Raw genomic sequence first — 20,795 nt, forward strand, 5'->3', positions numbered from 1 at the left:
GAGGCTGACCACCCTTCTCTGCTACATGGAGAGAAACAAGAAGAAGATGGCAGCTAACCACGGAAGACCTAGAATTGCCATTACATTGCATTACTGAAGAAAAAGAGGCTGGAGGAATAACTCTCCCAGACATCAGATAATACTACAGAGCTACAGTCATCAAGACAGCATGGTATTGGTAGAAAAACAGACATGGATCAATGGAACAGAATAGAGAGCCCAGAAATGAACCTAAAAACTTTTGGTCAACTAATCTTCGACAAAGGAGGCAAGAATATACAATGGCATAAAGACAGTCTCTTCAGCAAATGGTGTTGGGAAAACTGGACAGCAGCATGTAAAGCAATGAAGCTAGAACACTCCCTTATACCATACACAAAAATAAACTCAGAATGGGTCAAAGACCTAAACATAAGACAAGATACAATAAACCTCCTAGAAGAAAATATAGGCAAAACATTATCTGACATACATCTCAAAAACGCTCTCCTAGGGCAGTCTACCCAAGCAATAGAAATAAAAGCAAGAATAAACAAATGGGACCTAATTAAACTTACAAGCTTCTGCACAGCAAAGGAAACCATAAGTAAAACAAAACGACAACCTACGGAATGGGAGAAAATTTTTGCAAATGAAACCGACAAAGGCTTGATCTCCAGAATAAATAAGCAGCTCTTCCAACTTAATAAGAAAAAAACAAACAACCTAATCCAAAAATGGGCAGAAGACCTAAACAAGCAATTCTTTAAGGAAGAAGTACAAATGATCAATAGGCACATAAAAATTCTCAATATCACTAATTATCAGAGAAATGCAAATCAAAACTACAATGAGGTATCACCTCACACCAGTCAGAATGGCCATCGTTCAAAAGTCCACAAATGACAAATGCTGGAGAGGCTGTGGAGAAAAGGGAACCCTCCTACACTGCTGGTGGGAATGCCACTTTGGAAAATAGTATGGCGATTCCTCAAAAGACTAGGAATAGACTTACCATATGACCCAGGAATCCTGCTCCTGGGCATATATCCAGAAGAAACCCTACTTCAAAATGACACATGCACCCCAATGTTCACAGCAGCACTATTTACAAGAGCCAAGACATGGAAACAGCCTAAATGTCCATCAACAGATGACTGGATAAAGAAGAAGTGGTATATTTATACAATGGAATAGTATTCAGCCATAAAAACCAACAACATAATGCCATTTGCAGCAACATGGGTGTTCCTGGAGAATGTCATTCTAAGTGAAGTAAGCCAGAAAGATAAAGAAAAACACCGTATGAGCTGGCTCATATGCGGAATCTAAAAAAAAAAAACAACATAAATACCAAACAGAAACAGACTCATACACATAGAATACAAACTTGTGGTTGCCAGAGGGATGGGGGGGTGGGAAGGCACAGACTGGGATTTCAAAATGTAGAATAGATAAACAAGATTGTACTGTGTAGCACAGGCAAATATATACAGGATCTTGTGGTGGCTCACATTGAAAGAGAATGTGACAATGAATGAATGTATGTTCATGTATAACTGAAAAATTGTGCTCTACAATGGAATTTGACACAACATTGTAAAATGACTATAACTCAATTAAAAAAAAAAAAGTTAAAAAAAAAAAAAGAAGAAGATGGCAGCTAGAGGCCACCAGCATCATTCCCTCTGGAAGCTCTGACTTCTGAAGGTGAGAAATCTGTTCTCAGATCACAATGATAAGAAAAATATACAGAAGTTTTCATGAGTTCCCCTGTATGGCATTTCTGCAAAGTACTCAATTATCAATTATATTAGCAAATCTAGCTTCATCCAGATATTTTAGTGTCATTCATCCTGTAAATGCTGTAAATGAGGATCAGAATCACCTTTATAGTTGATATAATAAAGTATTAGGTAATAATGTTTATTCTCCAATTTCAAAACATATCTCTTACATCATAATAATAATGGCAGATGTTTATTGAACAATTACTATGTGCTGACATTGTTCTAAGCATATACATGTGAATCCATTTAATCTTCAAAACAACTCAGTTGTTATGATGAGCCAGGATTTGAACCTGGCATCTGTCTCTAGAGTGTTTGCTGTCCTGGGAGGAATCAAGAATCCCAGATCCCATTTCCCTAGAGAAGTGAACTTCTTATAAAGTCACCCAAGGACTCAGAAGGAAGTTGGCTATGGCTCTACTTCAAAATGGCCTTGAATGGATGGGAAACCCTCCAGTGCCGTGCCTGTGTCATAACTGCCTCGCCTTACCTTACCTGTAAAAGCCTTTCGTCTAAACAGAATATGGTCAGCTCTGAGGGTTGATATCATCAGTGATTTTCAAAAATGGAAATGGCCCCACTGTGATTCTTTAAAGTGTTCTCAGCAAATTTTCTCCAGCATGTAACCATCACCTCCCGTATGGTACACAGATTGCTGATGATCACACCTCACCCGAGGGTCACCAGCTACACTGGAGGTTGATTTCCATCTGCAGTTCTTGACTGGGATCATGGGGGAGAAGCAATAAAGGATAACAGTGCCTGACTCAGTTCCCCCAGCCCATAACCACTTTCCCTTCCAACAGTCAGCAACTGCCATCTCCTTGTCTGACAGCTGCTTTGCCTACAGGCAGGGCAGACCAGAAGGACCCTTCCACAGTAGTCCTTGACCAATGACTAGAAGCATAGGGGATATAAATATCCCAACTCCCTCACCCCTGATGGGGACAACTCTTGAGATGTGATTACATTGTTTCCAGAGCTCCCTGCAAGGTCCAGCCAAAGACTCCCCACCATGGAACTTGACATGACACTGTACCTTGGCTTGGTATCCTTCTCTTCTCTGTCCTATTTCCCCACTCTTAGTGTGTTTCCTGGGGTCACTTCATAATAAATCTCTTTCATTGCTATCATTGCCTTGGGTCTGCTTCTGGTGGTGAACTGAGATGAACAGCAAATCACACAGAAGACCCCTCTGAAATCCTCTCTCTGTATAATCTGAACAAACGTCTTGGGGTCATTAAGTCTCCTGCTCCTCCCAATGAGAACCTTAGTCCTGTAGCACAAATGGAATAATCTACTTACATCCTCCTTGCCTATCCCTGAGCTACTTCTCAATTATTTTAAAAAATTACGGAGGTCAAGTTATTGTGAGAAAGATGGCCAGGGTGTCCCACATAATGTTACTGAATGAACATTCTAAAGGAGGGAACTTTGAAATGATGCCCACACAATTGTGGCATCAACAAAAAGAAAATACAATGGATTCGGTGGCTCAAAATGTTGGCCTGCAGCCTGGAAGTCATACAGATCCCTATCCTGTTATCCGAGTGTGAGGTCTAGAAAAAATAGACCTTCAGAGGACACCAGCCCAAAGCCTTCACTTTATAGTTTGGGTTCCTCTGAATCAAACCCTTCTGTTAACCATTTCTCAGAGTAGTTTTAAACTTTAATTACATACTCTACCAAAACAAAGATCAAAATCTCTACAAAGGTTCTTTTTATTTTTTATGATGAAGTATTTATTAGTACGTCTCTTTGGAATAGATTTTCATACCCCAGGCCTGAAAAGAAATTCCACATAGAAATCAACTCTAAAAACACTTTTTAAAAAATACTTAAGAGTATGTCCTTCATTCTCATCTCATCAGTGACTTGTTAATGAGAAATAATTAAAATAGATTCTTACGAATAAGAATGCACTGTGTTTCAAAAATATGCCTTTAAATATAAATCCTAAGCACCAATGTCTATAATAGAGAAACTGGGTTCCAAAGTTTCATCCATACGGAGTATCTAGATGTGGTGCATTTCAAATCAATCAACATGGTGGTAACCAAAGATCTGCTTCATGCAATGGGTCAGCCTAATTTGAACAGATACAATTACATTCTGTTAATATCCATGTGGACTAAGTAGAACTTCATCATTCTTACATGTACATGACTGTAACAGTTCTGCATTTCTTTCCATCCTGGAATCTAAGCATTGATTTCCCATAAAGGTCTGTGATCCAAGAGATTTCAAAGAGATTCCTCCAAAATGTTTCAGAGCAAATTTCATGACCTGGTCAGCTGGACCCAGGTAGCAGCTTCAAGTTAGGACTTCATCTTGGATGACTTGCTGAGGGGAAACCCACCCCCTGTAAAACGAGGGCCGGTTGGTTTGGCCATTGAGAAGGTGTCATCCATGGATATTCTGTCCTTGTTTCTGTAAGAGAGGAGGTGAAAGTTAACTTCCTTACCATCTTTTTTCTCTTCTAAGATTGGTGTTAAATTCCTAGGGTGAGTGAGCCACTGAAAACTGGTTTGATCAAAGCTTCCAGTTTTAGACAAGGTGGTTGTTTAAATCTAATTAGAGGTTTGCTGATAACACATAGAATTAGGGAGAGACACAATTAAATGTGCCTTCGTAATGCTGATCTAAACACAGACAGAAGGCCTCATTATAACTCAAGCGCTATGTACTGGAGGCTCCTGACTTGTAATCATATTCCTGTTTTATAAAACATTTGTTTAGTTCCAAAGATCAGTCAGAAGAATCTTTCTCTTGGCTCAATTATAATGACTAATTCATCATTTATCAACTTTTATATTCCAACGTTTCCATGGAAACTTATAAATATTTACTACACACACACACACACACACACACACACACACACACACACAAAGGTACCTTCATCAAACTTGGACATTAATAAAATACAAATTTTCCTACAACTTTAGATAAGCAGCAGTTATTATTAGAAATAGTTTAAGATCCAAAAAGTTGGGTAAGATAAATAAGATAACACATTTGGCAATGGATAAAGGAAGTTCTACCTTAAAATCTACACTGTATTTTCCACATGGATCTTCTTTAAACACACACACACACACACACATTCAGGTTTCTTGCAGAGGCACATTAAATTTATACAAATTATCTATTGTATAACTAGGAGACTTATGGAAAACATCTTTAGAATTCCTTTTTAAAAATTAAAATTAAGCACATGACTAAGACTAAAACCAATCAGATCTGACAACTACAAATGATTTACCTTAAGGGAGAGAATTCTACCTTTTGCAGAAGAATCTGACTGGTACTGCAGACTCTAGACCAGCCAGGGGGTCCAGAGTAGGGGAGTTAGGGGCAGGTGGGTGGGGGTGCAGGTCAGGACAGGAGCATGATAAACTCAGTGTTTGAGAAAAATGAAGGCAAAAAGGTCAAAATGATATGAGTTGCTAAAGAGCATGTGTGAGGAGAATATCCACAGAGATTATTCTAAATTATTCCATATGGAAAGATCCTGTAGAGGACTGGTTTATCAATCCAGCTGTCTCTTAGCCGAATTGATTTCCTTATTATAAAAACCCACCCTCCATAAATAGGACAAAAGCTTCAGCCTTGAGTGGATCCAGCAAAGAAGATTCCTCCAAGTGCTTTGACAACTTGTCTACCTCCTGACTGTTGTTCGATGCAGGCACCCCCCCACCTCACTCCCCCCACCCTTGCCTTCTCTTGCCTTAAGTAACCTAAATCTTGCTTTCTGGAGGAACTTAAGCTTAATGCTTCTGGCCTGATCTAAGCTGACTAATGGGAATAATGTCTCCTTTATATGATCTTTTTAATGTATTTATAGACCATCCTAATGACTCCCTTCAGCCTTCTTCCTTCCAGTCTAAACCATCTCAGCACTTTTGTTCTTGCCCTGGTATATTCTCCTTCAGCTCCTTAATCTTTTTTTTTGCTCTTCTCCTATGAACTCATATCCCTCTGTCTCCCTCCAGTTTATGGATCCCCAGCTAAATGGAACCATTGATGACACCCCAGCCAGGTCAGAGTGGCTACAAGGAAAGAGAATTCAAGGTAAAGGCAGAGGTTCTGGAGCAGCACAGCGCTATCATATACAACTACCCCCGAGGGTGGAGAAGCTCTAACGGCCAGGCTGCCCAGGGTGGCGTCCACTCACAAGTGGGTCCTAAGTAAGTGAAATGTGACTCCTGAAACTAAGGAACTGAATTTTGAATTTGGTTTCACTGTAATTCATTTTCATTTAAATAGCCACAAGCAGCGTACCACAGCGGAGGCAGGGGTGGGGCAGCACAATTCTAGTGACCTAGAGCCATTGGGAAGAGCCAAGGCAACAGAGGGGTGTTGCTCTGTTGGACAGCATGCTCTCTGTGTCCAAAAAACCGTGTTTTGGGAGGTGGGGGGAATCAATAAGGTCAAAGGAAACGAGACCAAACCCCAGGGCCAAGGCAGGGAAGTTAATTAGCCCTAGAAAGATAATTAACTGTCTAGCCAAGCCAGCTGTCTGTAACTGTAAATTAGACCACTGGTCTCCAAAATGGAGTGCGTGAACTCTGGAAGATGTGTAGGATCACCCATTAGCAAGTGGAAAGCCAAGATTAAGAGATTCTATATTTCATCTTTAAAAATTTAAAATCTTGCTTTACTAATAATTACCCACAAAGTGACACCTCTATATAATTTACAAATTTAAATATACTGGAGGTAAAAAAAAAGATTCCAAAGAAAATTTGTTTTAAAAACTATACGAATATATATGAGGGGGAGCTGCAAGTTCAGAAATGTTTTCCTGATATGAGTGCACACTCAGAAAGCTTGAAGGCCACAGAGCTAGACGCCGGCCTTATGTGGAAACTAGCCATGCTGACATTTGATAAGCACAACCTTGGTCCTGAAATAAACTACAGTGTTTCCACTCACTCCAACATTCATTTAATTCACATAATATCGGCGGTTCTCAAACATCAGTGTGCATGGAAATCACTGAGGAGCAATTAAACTGAAGATTTCTGAGTCCTATCCAGAATCTGCTGCATCCAAATATCTGGAAATGGGGCCTGGGAACCTTCATGTTCAATAAATAGATCTCACCAGTGATTCTGAATCAGATAGCTGCTGGACCCACACATTAAGTAAGACCCACCTAAATGAGCTACCATTTTTAGCAGTATTTTAGTCTACCAGAGAACTGGCATCTAAATGTGGAATGGAGGATTATTCTGATTTACAAGAAAAGGAGATTTTCACTGGCCAATGAATTCACATCCAGCTACTTTAAATAGCTGTTTGCCACTAATGAATCATAGGCAGATGCATTTAAACCCTCCACCATATCCTTGAAATGCTCCTACGGATGAGGTACCAAGCTTGACTTTCAACTCATAATGTGAGCCACCATGGAATTAACAAGATAATTTGGGCAATGCCAAGCAGCCAAGGTTCAAACCTACTGATTCATCTGGACCCACTCTCTCACCCTGGGATTAGGCAAATGATGATAACATAGTAAGGAGAACATGTACTCTTCAACATGTAGGCATCTTGAAACCTAAAATGTTCACCTGACATCTGCATTATCATCTCCAAGAAGAATGAAAGCTCTTGTCAGTGCCCCTCAGCAGACACTGAAGTCAGGTACTAGATATAGAAAGGGTTCAGAGATAGTTTATCTAAAACGTAGGTGAAAATCATTCATGAACTGCACGTAATTATAGTGGTCCAGCTGTGTTATTAGAAAAAACAGCTTTACCAAACCCAGACCCCTTAGCAAAATTAACTGTGGCTTGAAATGTGAGTACATTTTAGCCCCCACATGGCTAACTGTGAACCTCCTTTGCCGACACAGTTATGGCATGCTGATCTCCAAACCATGAGAACAGTGTTGGGGGAAATCACAACAGGTTTCCTCTGCTCCACGTGAGGTCCACCAGGGAGCAGATATTAATGGATCCCTGTCAGGGCCCTAAGGAGGGGTCTCAGTATCAGATGAGACACCTGTCTTGCTTTGATACCAACCCGTTGATTGACCTGTGCAGTGTCATTTGTTCACCCCGTGACTTCGTTTATTGCATTGAGGTCTGCAACTCTGTCCGCAGTTCTTTCTTTATCAGTAGGTAATAGGCAAAACAAAATTAGAAGAACATTTGACTAATTCTTACTTCTGAATGTATTCTTTACGTTTCTGAGCAAGGTATTTCTTCTTTAAGTTCAGCAGATCGCTGGTAAGTTTCTCGATCTCATACTTATATTCTTGGCTCTGTGATTCATACATATTCAGTTCAGAAGACAAAACCTAACGGGACAAATAAAGTTGCATTAACAGAAGATACACAGTGAGACAATGTCTTTTTCTGAAAAAAATCTTTTCAATCTGCTGCCACTTACCTCAGTGAGGCCAGAGATACAAAACCATGCCCAGGTTCAACAGTTAATCCGCACCCTTCTACCAGTTCAATGTCTGTATCTGGGTAAAAATCCAACAGAGGTCTGAAGACTCATAATCCAGTGACAAACTTAATGAAACCTCATTCCCCTCCTTACAAGAAGAACTATCAGGCACATTCAAACAGGCTCACAGTGGATGGTGTAATGTGTTTCAAGAATATTGTGAATAGAAACAGAAAAACTCCCAGCATACAGTATAAAATTGCTTTTAAAGCCTTTTTGTTTTTAAGCATTCAGAAAAGTTATCACTAGGGAGTGTGATTCATCTTAGGATTATTGTAAAAATTATTCAGAATCATCCTGCCGCCACCACCACTAAGTAGGCATTTAATTTCTGTGTTTTCCAAAGTGGTTGTTCTGCTGAGTGTCCATCACCTCTTCACTGTGCCCTTTGGGACTATTCACAGATTCTCTCTTTACCCCAGCACTGGGACGCCTACCTCTAAAAAGTGGGGGGGCTATGACACGTGCATGGGAGAGTGACGTGTGTGTGAGGGGCTGTAATAGGAAGCCTGATTATCTGCTTCTTCCACTGTTGTGCTCAGTATATGCTACTGGTTTCAGGCTGGACAAGAAAAGAGGGAAGTTACTCATCTGAACAGATGTGTAAAGCACACCAAAGCGAGGAGCTCCCCCGACAAAAACCAAAGGGAGAAAACGAAGGCTATTGTTCTAAGAGGCATGCAGTGGACTCGATTTGCTTTTCCTCTAGCTCCTAATTTTTTGAAAAATTGCATGGAAGGAGGATCTTTATCTTTTGAGTGCTCATCTGCTTCTGAACTCTTTCCCATTCATTGCTGTGACAAGGATTCTGATTATGTTAACATGAGCTGAAGAAGATGATTGTCCTGTTGGGAGAAAACCCGTCTCAAAAGTTAAACTCTTAGGAACAAAGACCTTGCATCCGAACCTAATGCGGAATTTCTTAAAAGAGTCCAGATAATGAGGACAAACTAGTGGACAGACTCAGTACCACCCACCTGTGAATCTCTTCTCCCAGGGGTCACATTTCATTCAGAGAAAAAAATCCAGATATCCTGAGATAAAGGGTTAAAGTCACAAAAGGCTTCTCTGAACCGCTGACTACAGTCCAGTGCTAAGCACAGCTACCTGACAGCAGTGCAAAGACAGACATGTGCTGTTCTAATCCACGCCGACCCATGGGAAAAGAAGTTTTTATTTTGTTTGATACGTTCAATTGTTTAAAGGGTTGAAAATAATCAAAAGATTATGCCTCCTGCAAAACTCAAATTATGCCTCAGGATACTCATGTGAAATGAACGCTTAGAGTGATAAGCTAGAAATTAATGCTCTCATTAGACTTCTGTTTCACCTGCCTTTTTTTAAGAAAAAAGATCGATTTTACAACATTTTATTTGTGAAAGGATTAGTACTATATTAGTAGCATGGCATCTATGTTACTCCAGGCAGAAAGGCAATGATTATTACCATCACTGCTCAGGTAAGTGCCAGAATTCAGCTGGCATGTGCTCTGTGTGTGTGTGTGTGTGTGTGTGTGTGTGTGTGTGTGTGTAAGCCCTTCCTAATACATCAAGAATATCTAAGTACTCTCTTAGGAGGTAAAGCTGAAAATATAATGAGAAAACTTTTAAAAGGCACATGTAATAGTAAAACATTCTATCTCCCCACCTGCTGTTCTTATGTCACTTAGAAGGGAATTTATGCTAACAGGATCCTAAAATGATTTAATTCATCTTTCATGGCTACTTATTTGAGAGATGGTCATGAAGCAAGGCCGTTGGGGACCGGGGAGTTGGCTTCAGTGGGCAATGGTGTTAAAATATTTCCTCTGTTCTTCTCCACCATCCAAATTCTCTAAATCGTCTTGCAATAATCCGTACAAACCCTATCTCCCAAATTTCCATTCCGTTGCCAATATCCTCTCCCCAACTCTTTCTCCACTTGCTCATCTCCCCTTTTTTGGGAAGAGAAGTGTGGCATCTATCAGTCCAGGAGCAGAGGGGTAGCTTTGAGGCTTGCCCTGCTCCTCCTAGGCCTGGAGGAGTGAAAAGGCTGGCCTCAGTGGAATACGGTATTTGGGAGGCTGGCTCCTTGTGCCGAAGCGGTGGACTTGTCCAGGGGTGCTCCCCAGGCGCAGCCGTCCCTCAGCCCTGAAAGAGCAGAGGCTAGCACTTACTTTAAGCTGCTTGGTCTTCTCCCGCAGTGTGTGGCGGTAGATCTGCAGCTGCTCTGCAGCCTCAGGCCCAGGCTGCCGGGCTAGGATGTGCTTTAGTTCCACATATAGCTTCTCCTTTTCCTGGTGGAGAGCATAACCACAAGTGGAGATAAACGGCCCCATCAAGACAAGGAAAGTGCCTTTGATAGTATGTTCAGGATGACTTGGGATCACCGTAAGTTACTTCTCAGCTCTACACTGATCACACTTACCTGTAGGTTCAGTCCACTGTGCATCGAGCCACATAAGGACTAGTAGCAGCCTTGCAACCCCCAGGCTGTGTGGCCAATCACACAGGAAGCCTACTTTACCCTCTAGTGGACTCGTGGCCATTGTATGAGGAATGTCCTCCCAGCCAACCTGGCCAGCAACCTGCCCCACCTACCAGCACACCCACACAGCAGTCAGCTTTACCACAACAGAAGAATATACCAGGCCTCAGACGGGGCACTCCTAGAGCATATAGCTCTGGTGACCAGAGGGGAGTATGCTGCTGGGCCCCAAAAGATACAAGACAACTTCCCCAAGATCGGAAAATGTAACTGACATACCTAACATATAGAAATAAACACAGAGAATTGGGCAAAAAGAGGACACAGAGGAATATATTGCAAATGAAGGAACAAGACATAACCTCAGAAAAAATAATGAAAGGAAGTAGAGATAAGCAATCTACCCCACAAAGAGCTCAAGGTAATGATCATAAAGATGCTCACTGAACTCAGAAGAATGGAGGAACACAGTGAGAATTTCAACAGAGTTAGAAAATATAAAGAAGAACCAGATACAGCTAAAGAATACAATAACTGAAATAAAAAATGCACTAGAGGGAATCAACAGTAGATTAGATGATACAGATGAACAGATCAGCAATCTGGAAGACAGGTTAGTGGAAATCACCAAAGCTGAATGGAAAAAAGAATTTTTAAAAAATGAGGACAGTTTAAGAGAACTCTGGGATAACATCAAGCATACTAACATTTGCATTATAGGAGTCCCAGAAGAAGAGAGCGATAGAGAGAAAGGGGCAGAGAACTTATTTGAAGACATAATAACTGAAAACTTCCTTAACCTTGGAAAGAAAACAGATATCCAGGTCCAGAAAGCAAAGAGAGTGTCAAACGGAATCAACCCAAAGAGGACCAAAGAACAAAGCTGGAGATATTATGCTCCCTGATTTCAAACTATGCTACAAAACTGAAGCAATCAAAACAATATGGTACTAGCACATAAATCAATGAGGCAGAATAGAGAGCCCAGAATAAGCCCGTGTTTATAAGGTCAATTAATCAACAATAAAGGAGGCAAGAATATACAGTGGGAAAAAGACAGCTGGGATAAATGGTTCTGGAGAAACTGGACAGACACACGCAAAAGAATCTCACACCTTATACAAAAGTAAACTCAAAATGGATTAAAGACTTAAATGTAAGACCTGAAGCTATAAAAACTCCTAAAAGAAAACGTGGCCAATGTGCTCTTTGACATCGGTCTCAGCAATATCTTCTTGGATCTGTCTCCTCAGGCCAGGGAAACAAAAGCAAAAATAAACAATTGGGACTACATCAAACTAAAAAGCTTTGCACATCAAAGAAAATGATCAACAAAACAAAAAGGCAATCTACTGAACTGGAGAAGGTATTTGCAAACAATATATCTGATAAGGGTTTAATATCCAAAATATATAAAGAACTCATATAACGCAACATCAAAAAAAAACTTGATTAAAAAATGGACAGCGGATGGAATAGACATTTTTCAAAAAAAAAAAAAAAAAAGGACATACAGATGACCAACAGACACATGAAAAGATGCTCAACATTACAAATCATTGAAGAAATGCAAACCAAAACCACAATGAGTTACCAACTTATACCTGTCAGAATGGCTATCATCAAAAAAGGTTACAAATAAAAGCGGTGGCGAGGATGTGGAGAAAAGGGAATCCTGTGCACTGCTGGTGGGATTGTAAATTGGTGCAGCCAGTTTGTAAATTGGAAAACAGTTTGGAAGTTCCTCAAAAGTTAAAAATAGAACCGCCATATGATCCAGCAATTTCACTTCTGGGTATTTACATGAAGAAAATGAAAACACTAATTCAAAAGGATATGTGCACATCAACGTTCACTGCTGCGTTATTTATAACAGCCGAGATATGGAAGCAACTAAGTGTCCACTGATAGATGAATGGAGAAGGAAGATGTAGTGTATGTAAACAATGGGATATTACTCAGCCATTAAAATTGAAATCTTACAATTTGTGGATGATATGGATGGATCTAGAGAGTATTACACTATGTGAAGTAAGTCAGAGAAAAACAAATGATATGATCTCACTTAAATGTAGAATCTAAATAAATAAAACAAAACAAAAATAGACTCAAGGATACAAAGAGCAGATGGGTGGTTGCCAGAGGGGAGGGAGTTTGGAGGAGGAAGAAACAGCTGAAGGGGATTAAGAAATACAAGCCTCCAGTTATAAAGTAAATAAGCCATGGGGATATAATATACAGCATAAGGAAAATGGTCAATAATATTGTAATAACTTTGTATGGGGACAGATGGTTACTAGACTTATCGTTGTGATCATTTCATAATGTACGCAGATGTCAAATCACTATGTAGTACACCTGAAACATAATATTGTACATAAACTATATTTCCATTTTTAAAAGTTTTGTATATACTAACCCTGATCAAGGGCCTAGGATGTGCCCAGCATTTGGATACAAATAATAGGACAAATGAGAAAAAGAAAGTCCCTCTCTAACCTAAACTGATGATCACAAAACTGAGACAAGGATGGTGACAGAAGTTTTTGACAAAGTGCTGTGGCCAGTAGAAGCAGGCAGTGACTGTGGTTGGAGGATTTGGGGTGGGGGGGTGCATCACAAAAATGTCACTTGAAGAATGAGTGGTAGATTCCCCTAAGCAGAGAGAGAAAAGAAGTGTTTAAGGCCAAGGTTCAAATACTTGACAGGACAGGGGAGAGGTGAGCCCAGTTTAGCAGGTGCACTGGGTGGGAGGAGGGAGAAGCAGAGAGAAAAGGCTGGGCTCATAGGTTGGGACAAGACAGCGTAGGGCACACGAGATGTGGTTTGGGATCACATCTTTTGGGCAACTGGGAGCCTGGGATTGTCTTGAGAGGAATAACTCCAGTGGGAAAGCAGAGAGCAGAATGAGGAGATGGCTCAGGGCACAAGGTCAAGCAGAAGACAAAGAAAGCTAGACAGAAGGCAACTAGAATGAAAAGTAGGCAGTTGTGAAGACATTTCTAAGGTAGAATCAGGGGGATCTGGTGAATGATCAGACAAGTAAGGAAAGAAGGAACAGGAGTTAGAGGTCTTCAAAGCCTCTAATGTGGACTCTTCCGGGGCTGGAGGATGATGGCAATGGAGGCAGGGAGGCTGGGAGAGAGGAGGGTGTAGGGGGAGGGTAGGGAACTGTTACTGCATTCTCTTCTGACAATCAGCGGGTTGCTGAAATGTTGAGCTTGGGGCCCTGGGGGAGTATCCAGAAGAGGAGTTGAAACTGAAGTCTCAGACTTGAGAATGAGGAGCAAGTTGGAACCAGAAGTGGGTCATGGCCAGAGCCATGGGAGTGGACCCATCAGCTGGGACGTCTTACAGGGAAGGCCAGCACAACCAGATTGTTGAGAAAACTAGCATATAAAGGGTAGGTAAGTAAGAAAGACCCAGAGAAAGAGAATGAGAGAGTAAGTGAGTATCCCCCAAACCCAGAAAAGGCAGACGTTTATAAAGGAGGAATGATTTGAGTGGTCAGGGACATCAAATGGGGTGAAGAGAAGAAGCTGAAAACAGCCTTTGGGGTGGGCTGCGGGGATGAAGCAACCTTGGTCAGAAAGGCTGGAGGAACACGTAGGGGCAAAGGTCACAGAAGTTGAAGGAGAAACAGGAAGGAGAGAAAGTAAGTCTTTTAAGAAACATGGCATGGGAAGAAAAGAGATCTGGAAATGGTTAACGGACTAGGTAAGAATCCAGGAAAACTAGGAATACAAATTTGTAGAACTAAAAGAAAGGACTTCCTAGGATCCCAAAGGAAATTGTAATTCCATAACTTAATTAACCCAATAAACAATACAGAACTCCCATTTGTATCCTAAAGCTTAATTGCTTGTAACCTGTTTTCAGATCCTTGAACTAAAGATATTACACATAGGCAAAGATTTATTTCTAAGGCTTTGCAATTCTGGATCCCCATTTTTCCAAACTGCAATAATTTCAGCAAACATTGATAAAGACTAGTGTGTTGACTCATTTGTCTCTGTACATATTTACTTCCTTAAATTAATTATGTTAAAGGAAAAATAATATAAGTAACAGTCCCCTCATTAAATGAAACATCCAGTCAAAAGGAAACTGATTTTTACCCGGAGCTAAGTAGTCTTACCATTGTCATCAAAAAAAAAAAATAGGTAAAAGAAAATTTATTAACCAGCCATAGTCACAATTTGTTATGGTTTTTCCTTTTCACTGGCCAAATTACAAAAAAATTATTAATAAATAACATGGCTCTATTTTGAAAAGAGTATATGCAACTTGAAAATTAGTTCGATGGGACACAGAAAACAAACTTACGGTTACCAAAGGGGAAAGGAGGCGAGGGATAAATTAGAAGTTTGGGATTAGCAGATACAAACTTCTATATATATAATAGATAAACAACAAGGTCCTACTCTATAGCACAGGGAACTACACTCACTATCTTGTAATAACCTATAATGAAAAAGAATATGAAAAAGGATATCTATATATACATGTAAAGTGTAAGTGAATCACTATGCTGTACACCAGAAACCAACACAACATTAGAAATCAACTATATTTTAATTTTAAAAATTGGATGGGATAAGCTTCTGGAGAAACAAATATCAAAATAATACTCACCATTTAAGTAATAATTCTGGAAATGGCAAGGAAACTCAAAAGCCCGAACAGAAGAAAAACAACTTGAACACATAGCATTACAAAACAGTGATGTTCCTTTGCGGTACAATGCCTCCTGTCACACCTTACAATACAGTCTTCCCAGTAAATGGGTGTAGCACACAATGAGAAAGATACCAGGAGGTGAGTGTATTTTCTATAGCCACTTAACACCTGCTCTGTTGGAAAAATAACACTCTGACAAGGCTTCAAGATCCAATTTGGAGAGGGTAATAAACACACGGAGAAGCCCCTGCAACTGTTTTGTCCATTTCTTTCATCTCACCTTTCATTACGCCAGTGTACCAGTTGGCTTGAAAAGCAAAGAACCTCCCGGTGATGAGGAGGAAGCAATCTGGCTTGGGCAATAACAGTGCCTTAAACTGAAAAGACCATCTTATGGCAAGGACCCTCAAACGTTTCACAGGCATGATTCTTTCAACTGCTCCTGGGAGGGAGGGAGGAAAGAGTCACAGAAGGCTAGAAGAAGCAAATATCTTTACCTCACCTCCCAGGTGAGCATCCCAAGGTCAACAGGGATGAACAGTGTGTCTGAGTCGCTCGACAAGTCAAAAACCTCATCATGATGCACTCAAGGATCATGCTTCCCATGACACGCCTCCTCTGGGGCTGGAAGACATGTTATAACCCTGAAACAATCTGAATCAAAGTGAGCCACACAATTCCTAAAGGCTGCATGATAACATCAGTGGAAGAACAGAGCCAGGTTCAAAGCCAGGTGAGAGGGTCTTAGAGGTACGGGCACAGCTCCGCTCCCCGCTCTCCTGGCCTACGCCATCTGAAGGAGCCTCGCTCTGGCCCTTGACAGGAGGCGCAATCTTCACAGACAGAGTGAGCAGTGTTAACCACATATCCTGTCTCCTATAACTTTCTGGGGTTTTTTTTTGAGGCTGTAAAATGAATTGAAATGGATTTATTCTAAAGGATAACTGAGTGTCTGAACAGTGAGGACCCACAAGTGTGGAGGAAAGTGAAGAAACTGAGTGAATCATTATGAAAACTGCCCAAGTATTCAAAGTCAAAAAAGTTCTGAGTTATTTAACCCAGGACAAGTGATGTATGTGTGACCATGGTGGGTGGAAGGAATACCAAATGAGATTTCAGGGACGAAGACAGAGGGATGTATGAAGAGCAGAGGGAGAGGGAAGGGAGGGCAGTGGTTGAAATGCACTGCCAGCCTTCAACGTGCATGAATTTGGGTCTATGCTTACAACGGAAAACCTAGCTTTTGATAAAACCGAAGTGAAGGCTGGTCAGCATTAACATTCTAGTGGTGTGTATCGCACGGATTTGTATTTGGGGAGAACGTGCTAGTAATTTAGATAAATATGGAGGGTTTGATGGATTGAAGGTCTTAAGTACGATTGTTTTCCAATTTATTTCTTTCCTAACCCTCTGCAAGGGCCAACCAAGCTCTTCAAACACTGTGCAATGGTGTGTATAATAACCCCATTTAGAGACAAAGCATGCAACTCTATTATAAAGAGAATCTATCTTATGCAACAGAGACTCATTAGCTGTCCGATGTATATTGTCTCCATAAGCCAGCGGTGGCAGAACCAGCTGCCTTGTAATACATATCCTGTCCTTCTTCATTAAGCCACATCCATTTCTTTTTAAACCAAGTCAATTAATTTGTCACTGGGTTAGAAGCGCCATATGTCAATGGAGCATCATAAGAAAATCATAAATAGTTTATTATTTCCCCACCAACAAAAGATTGACTCTTCAGGCTGGCATTTCTTTCTTTATTCAGAATTTGTGCATAATGCACATTAATATTACTTTGTAGCATGCCTCATTCTTTAAATCACCCTATGAACAGCTATACTGGGGGAAGAAAAGTTAGACTATTAACACCAGGAGGCTAGCCCTCTCTTTGGCTGAGCATAGCATTAACCATACTATGTCCATCCTTGGAACAATGCTCTCTTTCTCTTCCTAGACATCCCGGCCTCTCGGCTGGACAGACTGTCAGACATGGTTATGGATTCTTTTGCTGCAAAAGTCTCTGCCAAGTTACACTGGATAACAGCATGACTCTCTGTCAATATTGGCTGAGGAGAGTGGTAAGAAATTAATTACAGTATTAGCTGCAGATAATGCTGTCATTACATGGTGACAACCTATAACCCCATATTGGAAACTCCAGATATGGAATCACTCAGACTTCAGGAATCTATATTTTATCTGACAATAAATTAAAAGTCTACATTCTGAACAGTCTATGCAAATAAGAGTCAGTGCTATTCTGGGTACAATTCAGAGGAAGAAATTGAGTTGCTCACAGAACTCCTTTCCCCACCAACCTCCAATTTCATATTCACTGTCTATTTCTATTCCCTGTCTTCTGCTTTGCATCTTCAGCTGAAAACAGAAGGTAGCTCACATTCAGCGTGCACCTTAACACTCCTCTTCTTTAGCTTGCCTCCTTGAGGCAATAACTGACTAAGAGGAACTAATTTATTCTGTTTTAATCTGAATCTGAGTTTGGCAAATGCCAGTGCATTGATTCTGCTCACCCTGGATTCATCAGTTTGCTTGGGCAAGCATTGGGAATAATCACCTCACTCCATGAACTAGCTAATTCATGTGAAACAGGCAGCTCTCCTCCCGATCCAAAGACGCATGCTTATCTACACCCACCAGGGTGAAGGCCACCCACTCAGGTGCTTGGATAGGATGCACTCTTAGGAAAGAGACGTTGGTGTGGTCTACACTCTTGCTCACCCAGTGGGTTCAAGATGGAGTTGATTTTTTTTTTAATCCCATAACCACTATTTCTGGGAAAGCCTACTTCACAGAATATACAGAAAATCTCGTTTCCAAAATGTCAACAGATGCCATTTGTGTTACTTCAGTACTTAAGCTTTATGAGTCCATTCTTTCTCTCCAATTGAATTATGAGCCTTTAAGGTCAGAACCACAACGCATCTCTCTGTATAACCCTCGCAACTACTATTCTAGTGCTCTACTCATTCGAGGTGCTCGGTAATTTTGTTGCTTGCAATTATATTGTCAGCAAACTCTGCCCATCATATTTCACAAGTACACATCAATAGAAGTATGATATATTTATGCTGAGGACTTTTACTTGAATTAGGCCATTGGGTACCATCTTCCTGTTAGCAGAGCTTGTATATAATTCACCCCAGTGAGCCAGTACTATAAGCTTCATAGATTGGAGCTAAACTTTTTCATTGTGCATACTGTGTATGATTGAGGAAAGCACTTGATGTACAAACTTGACCTTTTAATTAAATGTTCATAGGGTTTTCTGATAGTGCAAGTTGTCTGGAATGCTTTTTTTTAATTCATAAGATTTGCAAATGCATTTACTGAATTGGCTCTGAAAACTCTACTTGTATGTGCATGTATATACTGATACATGTAAGTACAAAAACGCAAGCATAACTCAAACTACAGTGCTCAACTAAATAATGTGCTGAATTTTTCAACAGCCTTCTTAAACATGGAAATTCTAATTGCACGCATAACTCTTTTCCATAATTAAAAAAAAACACAGTACATGTTTGCCTCGTTGCTTGGTTTCCGTCCTTTTCCATCCTCCCACCCCATCCCCCAGTCATAATTCTTAACAAAAGACTAAAGCCAGATTTAAATTTTTAAGCAAAATTGTTTTCCTTTCTCTATAGGGGCAATTTCAGAACATGCCTAATTTATCCAGGAATGCCTGTTTTTATTAGTAGGAAAATAAAGAAACTTTGTAAACATATTACATTTCTATCTAGTTTCAGAAAAGGGAAAAAATGATGGCTGGTACCTTGGGGCTTTCTTGTTTATTAGCTTAATAACAAAAATGTCAGCTACACTGAACTCTGGACCTATCTTGTTTATGATGTCATGAAGTGGTAAAGCCCCCTAGAGAGGATGGGAGATGCTAGATTTGGGGATGATACAGAATTACACAGCCGAGTTCCTTATGAGCAGGGAACCACTTGGTTACACAGTGGTTCTTGGCTTCGGATGTGGATGATTAAGTGTTTTATGAGGCATATGAGAAATTTGCATGCACTAACATTCACATTTTTGTAACAATAGGAAAATACTTTGGGTACTTCCTGATATAAAACAAACTTTTCTTCTTCTTTTCTTTTTTTAACACAAACTTTCTTGAAAGGTCTGTTCACAAGGAATTTTATTTCCAAAGGCAAATATATGTTTGTGAAGTCCTGTGCAAAGTATATACTGTCTATAGTGGCCTGAACTTCATTACCAAGACTGTTGGCTTGTTTTACCTTTGCACTGTACTTAGCAACTTAATGTATGTGAAGAATTTGAACATATTAAATAGTGATAATGTTGACTTTTCTTAATGCTTGTAATGAAAAGGGTCTAGAAAAATGCAAGTCAACTAAGTTTTAGTGCAAATACCATGCATGTGATTGTGCTAGTTTCACACAAAGGTAAGGAAGGTCAAAAACTGTAAAGAGATTACTATTCAGTTGAGGAAAAACAAATAACTAAGTAATAAAGCAAGACAGAGTGATGCCAGGTCCACAGAGAGGTGGTGGGAGGAGTGGGCAGTGTGGGGGTAGGTTCAAAGGTAGAGATGATATCCCTTTGGCGGACCATAGAAAGGGAAACAGTTCAGACGGATCTTGGTGGGAGTAGCAGTAGCAGTAATAATATTTGTATTCATGAATTAGATAAGGGCCTCCCTATCAAAGGACAAATTAATTAGCTAAAGCCACTTGAAGGCAATTCACTTGAAATGTGATCAATTTTCACAATAAATAGTAAGGGGAAAAATTTGAATGAGATGCTTTCCTTGAAAAACTGATCTAAGCCTCATAAAAAGAAGTTGATCTTGTTTTATTTAACATTTTACATTTTAATTGTAATAATGTACTCCTCACTAAAACAAATAATCAAAGTGATGGGTTTTTAACATAACTAATGTTACATTATAGTACAATTTGACTTTGTACAGCTGACTTTTACAACACAACATTTTCTTAAATTTTTATTATGTAACAACCATACAAAAGAATATATACTCTGTGTAACCACAGAGCATGAGCACAAAATCAGTGCTCATGATGGATCCGTCCCCCAGCATACGAACTAGAACATTACCGATACCTAAATCTGTACTCCCTTGTCTGTCCCATCCCTGTGCCTACACAACCGCCACCGTCAGCCAGGTGAGCACCATCCTGAATCCTGTTACTATCACCCCCTAGGTCTTTTTCAGGTAGTTTTTAATCAGATACCCATTATTTAATTTTGCTTTGCTTGATCTTTATAAACATACCTCCAAGTGGACCTAGTTTTCTTTGACTTGCTTGTTTTACTCAACATGATGTTTCCAAGCTGTACTGATGTCATTGTGTGTTTCTGCTCATGTAGTTTATCTGATATTCTATTGGATGAGAG

The 20,795-nt window shown here is 40.1% G+C and overlaps 1 protein-coding gene across 1 annotated transcript in view; it reads right to left on the minus strand.

Moving 5' to 3' along the window:
- Nucleotides 1-4,082: 4,082 nt before the first annotated feature.
- CFAP58 (cilia and flagella associated protein 58) overlaps nucleotides 4,083-20,795 on the minus strand; it is a 90,941-nt gene continuing 74,228 nt past the window's right edge. Inside the window, exons 16-18 of the mRNA XM_032490978.1 lie at nucleotides 10,390-10,509; nucleotides 7,946-8,079; nucleotides 4,083-4,199 (exon numbers count right to left, since the gene is read on the minus strand). Of these exons, the coding sequence (XP_032346869.1) occupies nucleotides 4,088-4,199; nucleotides 7,946-8,079; nucleotides 10,390-10,509 (366 nt within the window). The 3' untranslated portion in view covers nucleotides 4,083-4,087. The remainder of the gene's footprint in view (nucleotides 4,200-7,945; nucleotides 8,080-10,389; nucleotides 10,510-20,795) is intronic.

This window comes from Camelus ferus, chromosome 11 (genome assembly GCF_009834535.1).
Source record: "Camelus ferus isolate YT-003-E chromosome 11, BCGSAC_Cfer_1.0, whole genome shotgun sequence".
Lineage (NCBI taxonomy): Eukaryota > Metazoa > Chordata > Mammalia > Artiodactyla > Camelidae > Camelus > Camelus ferus.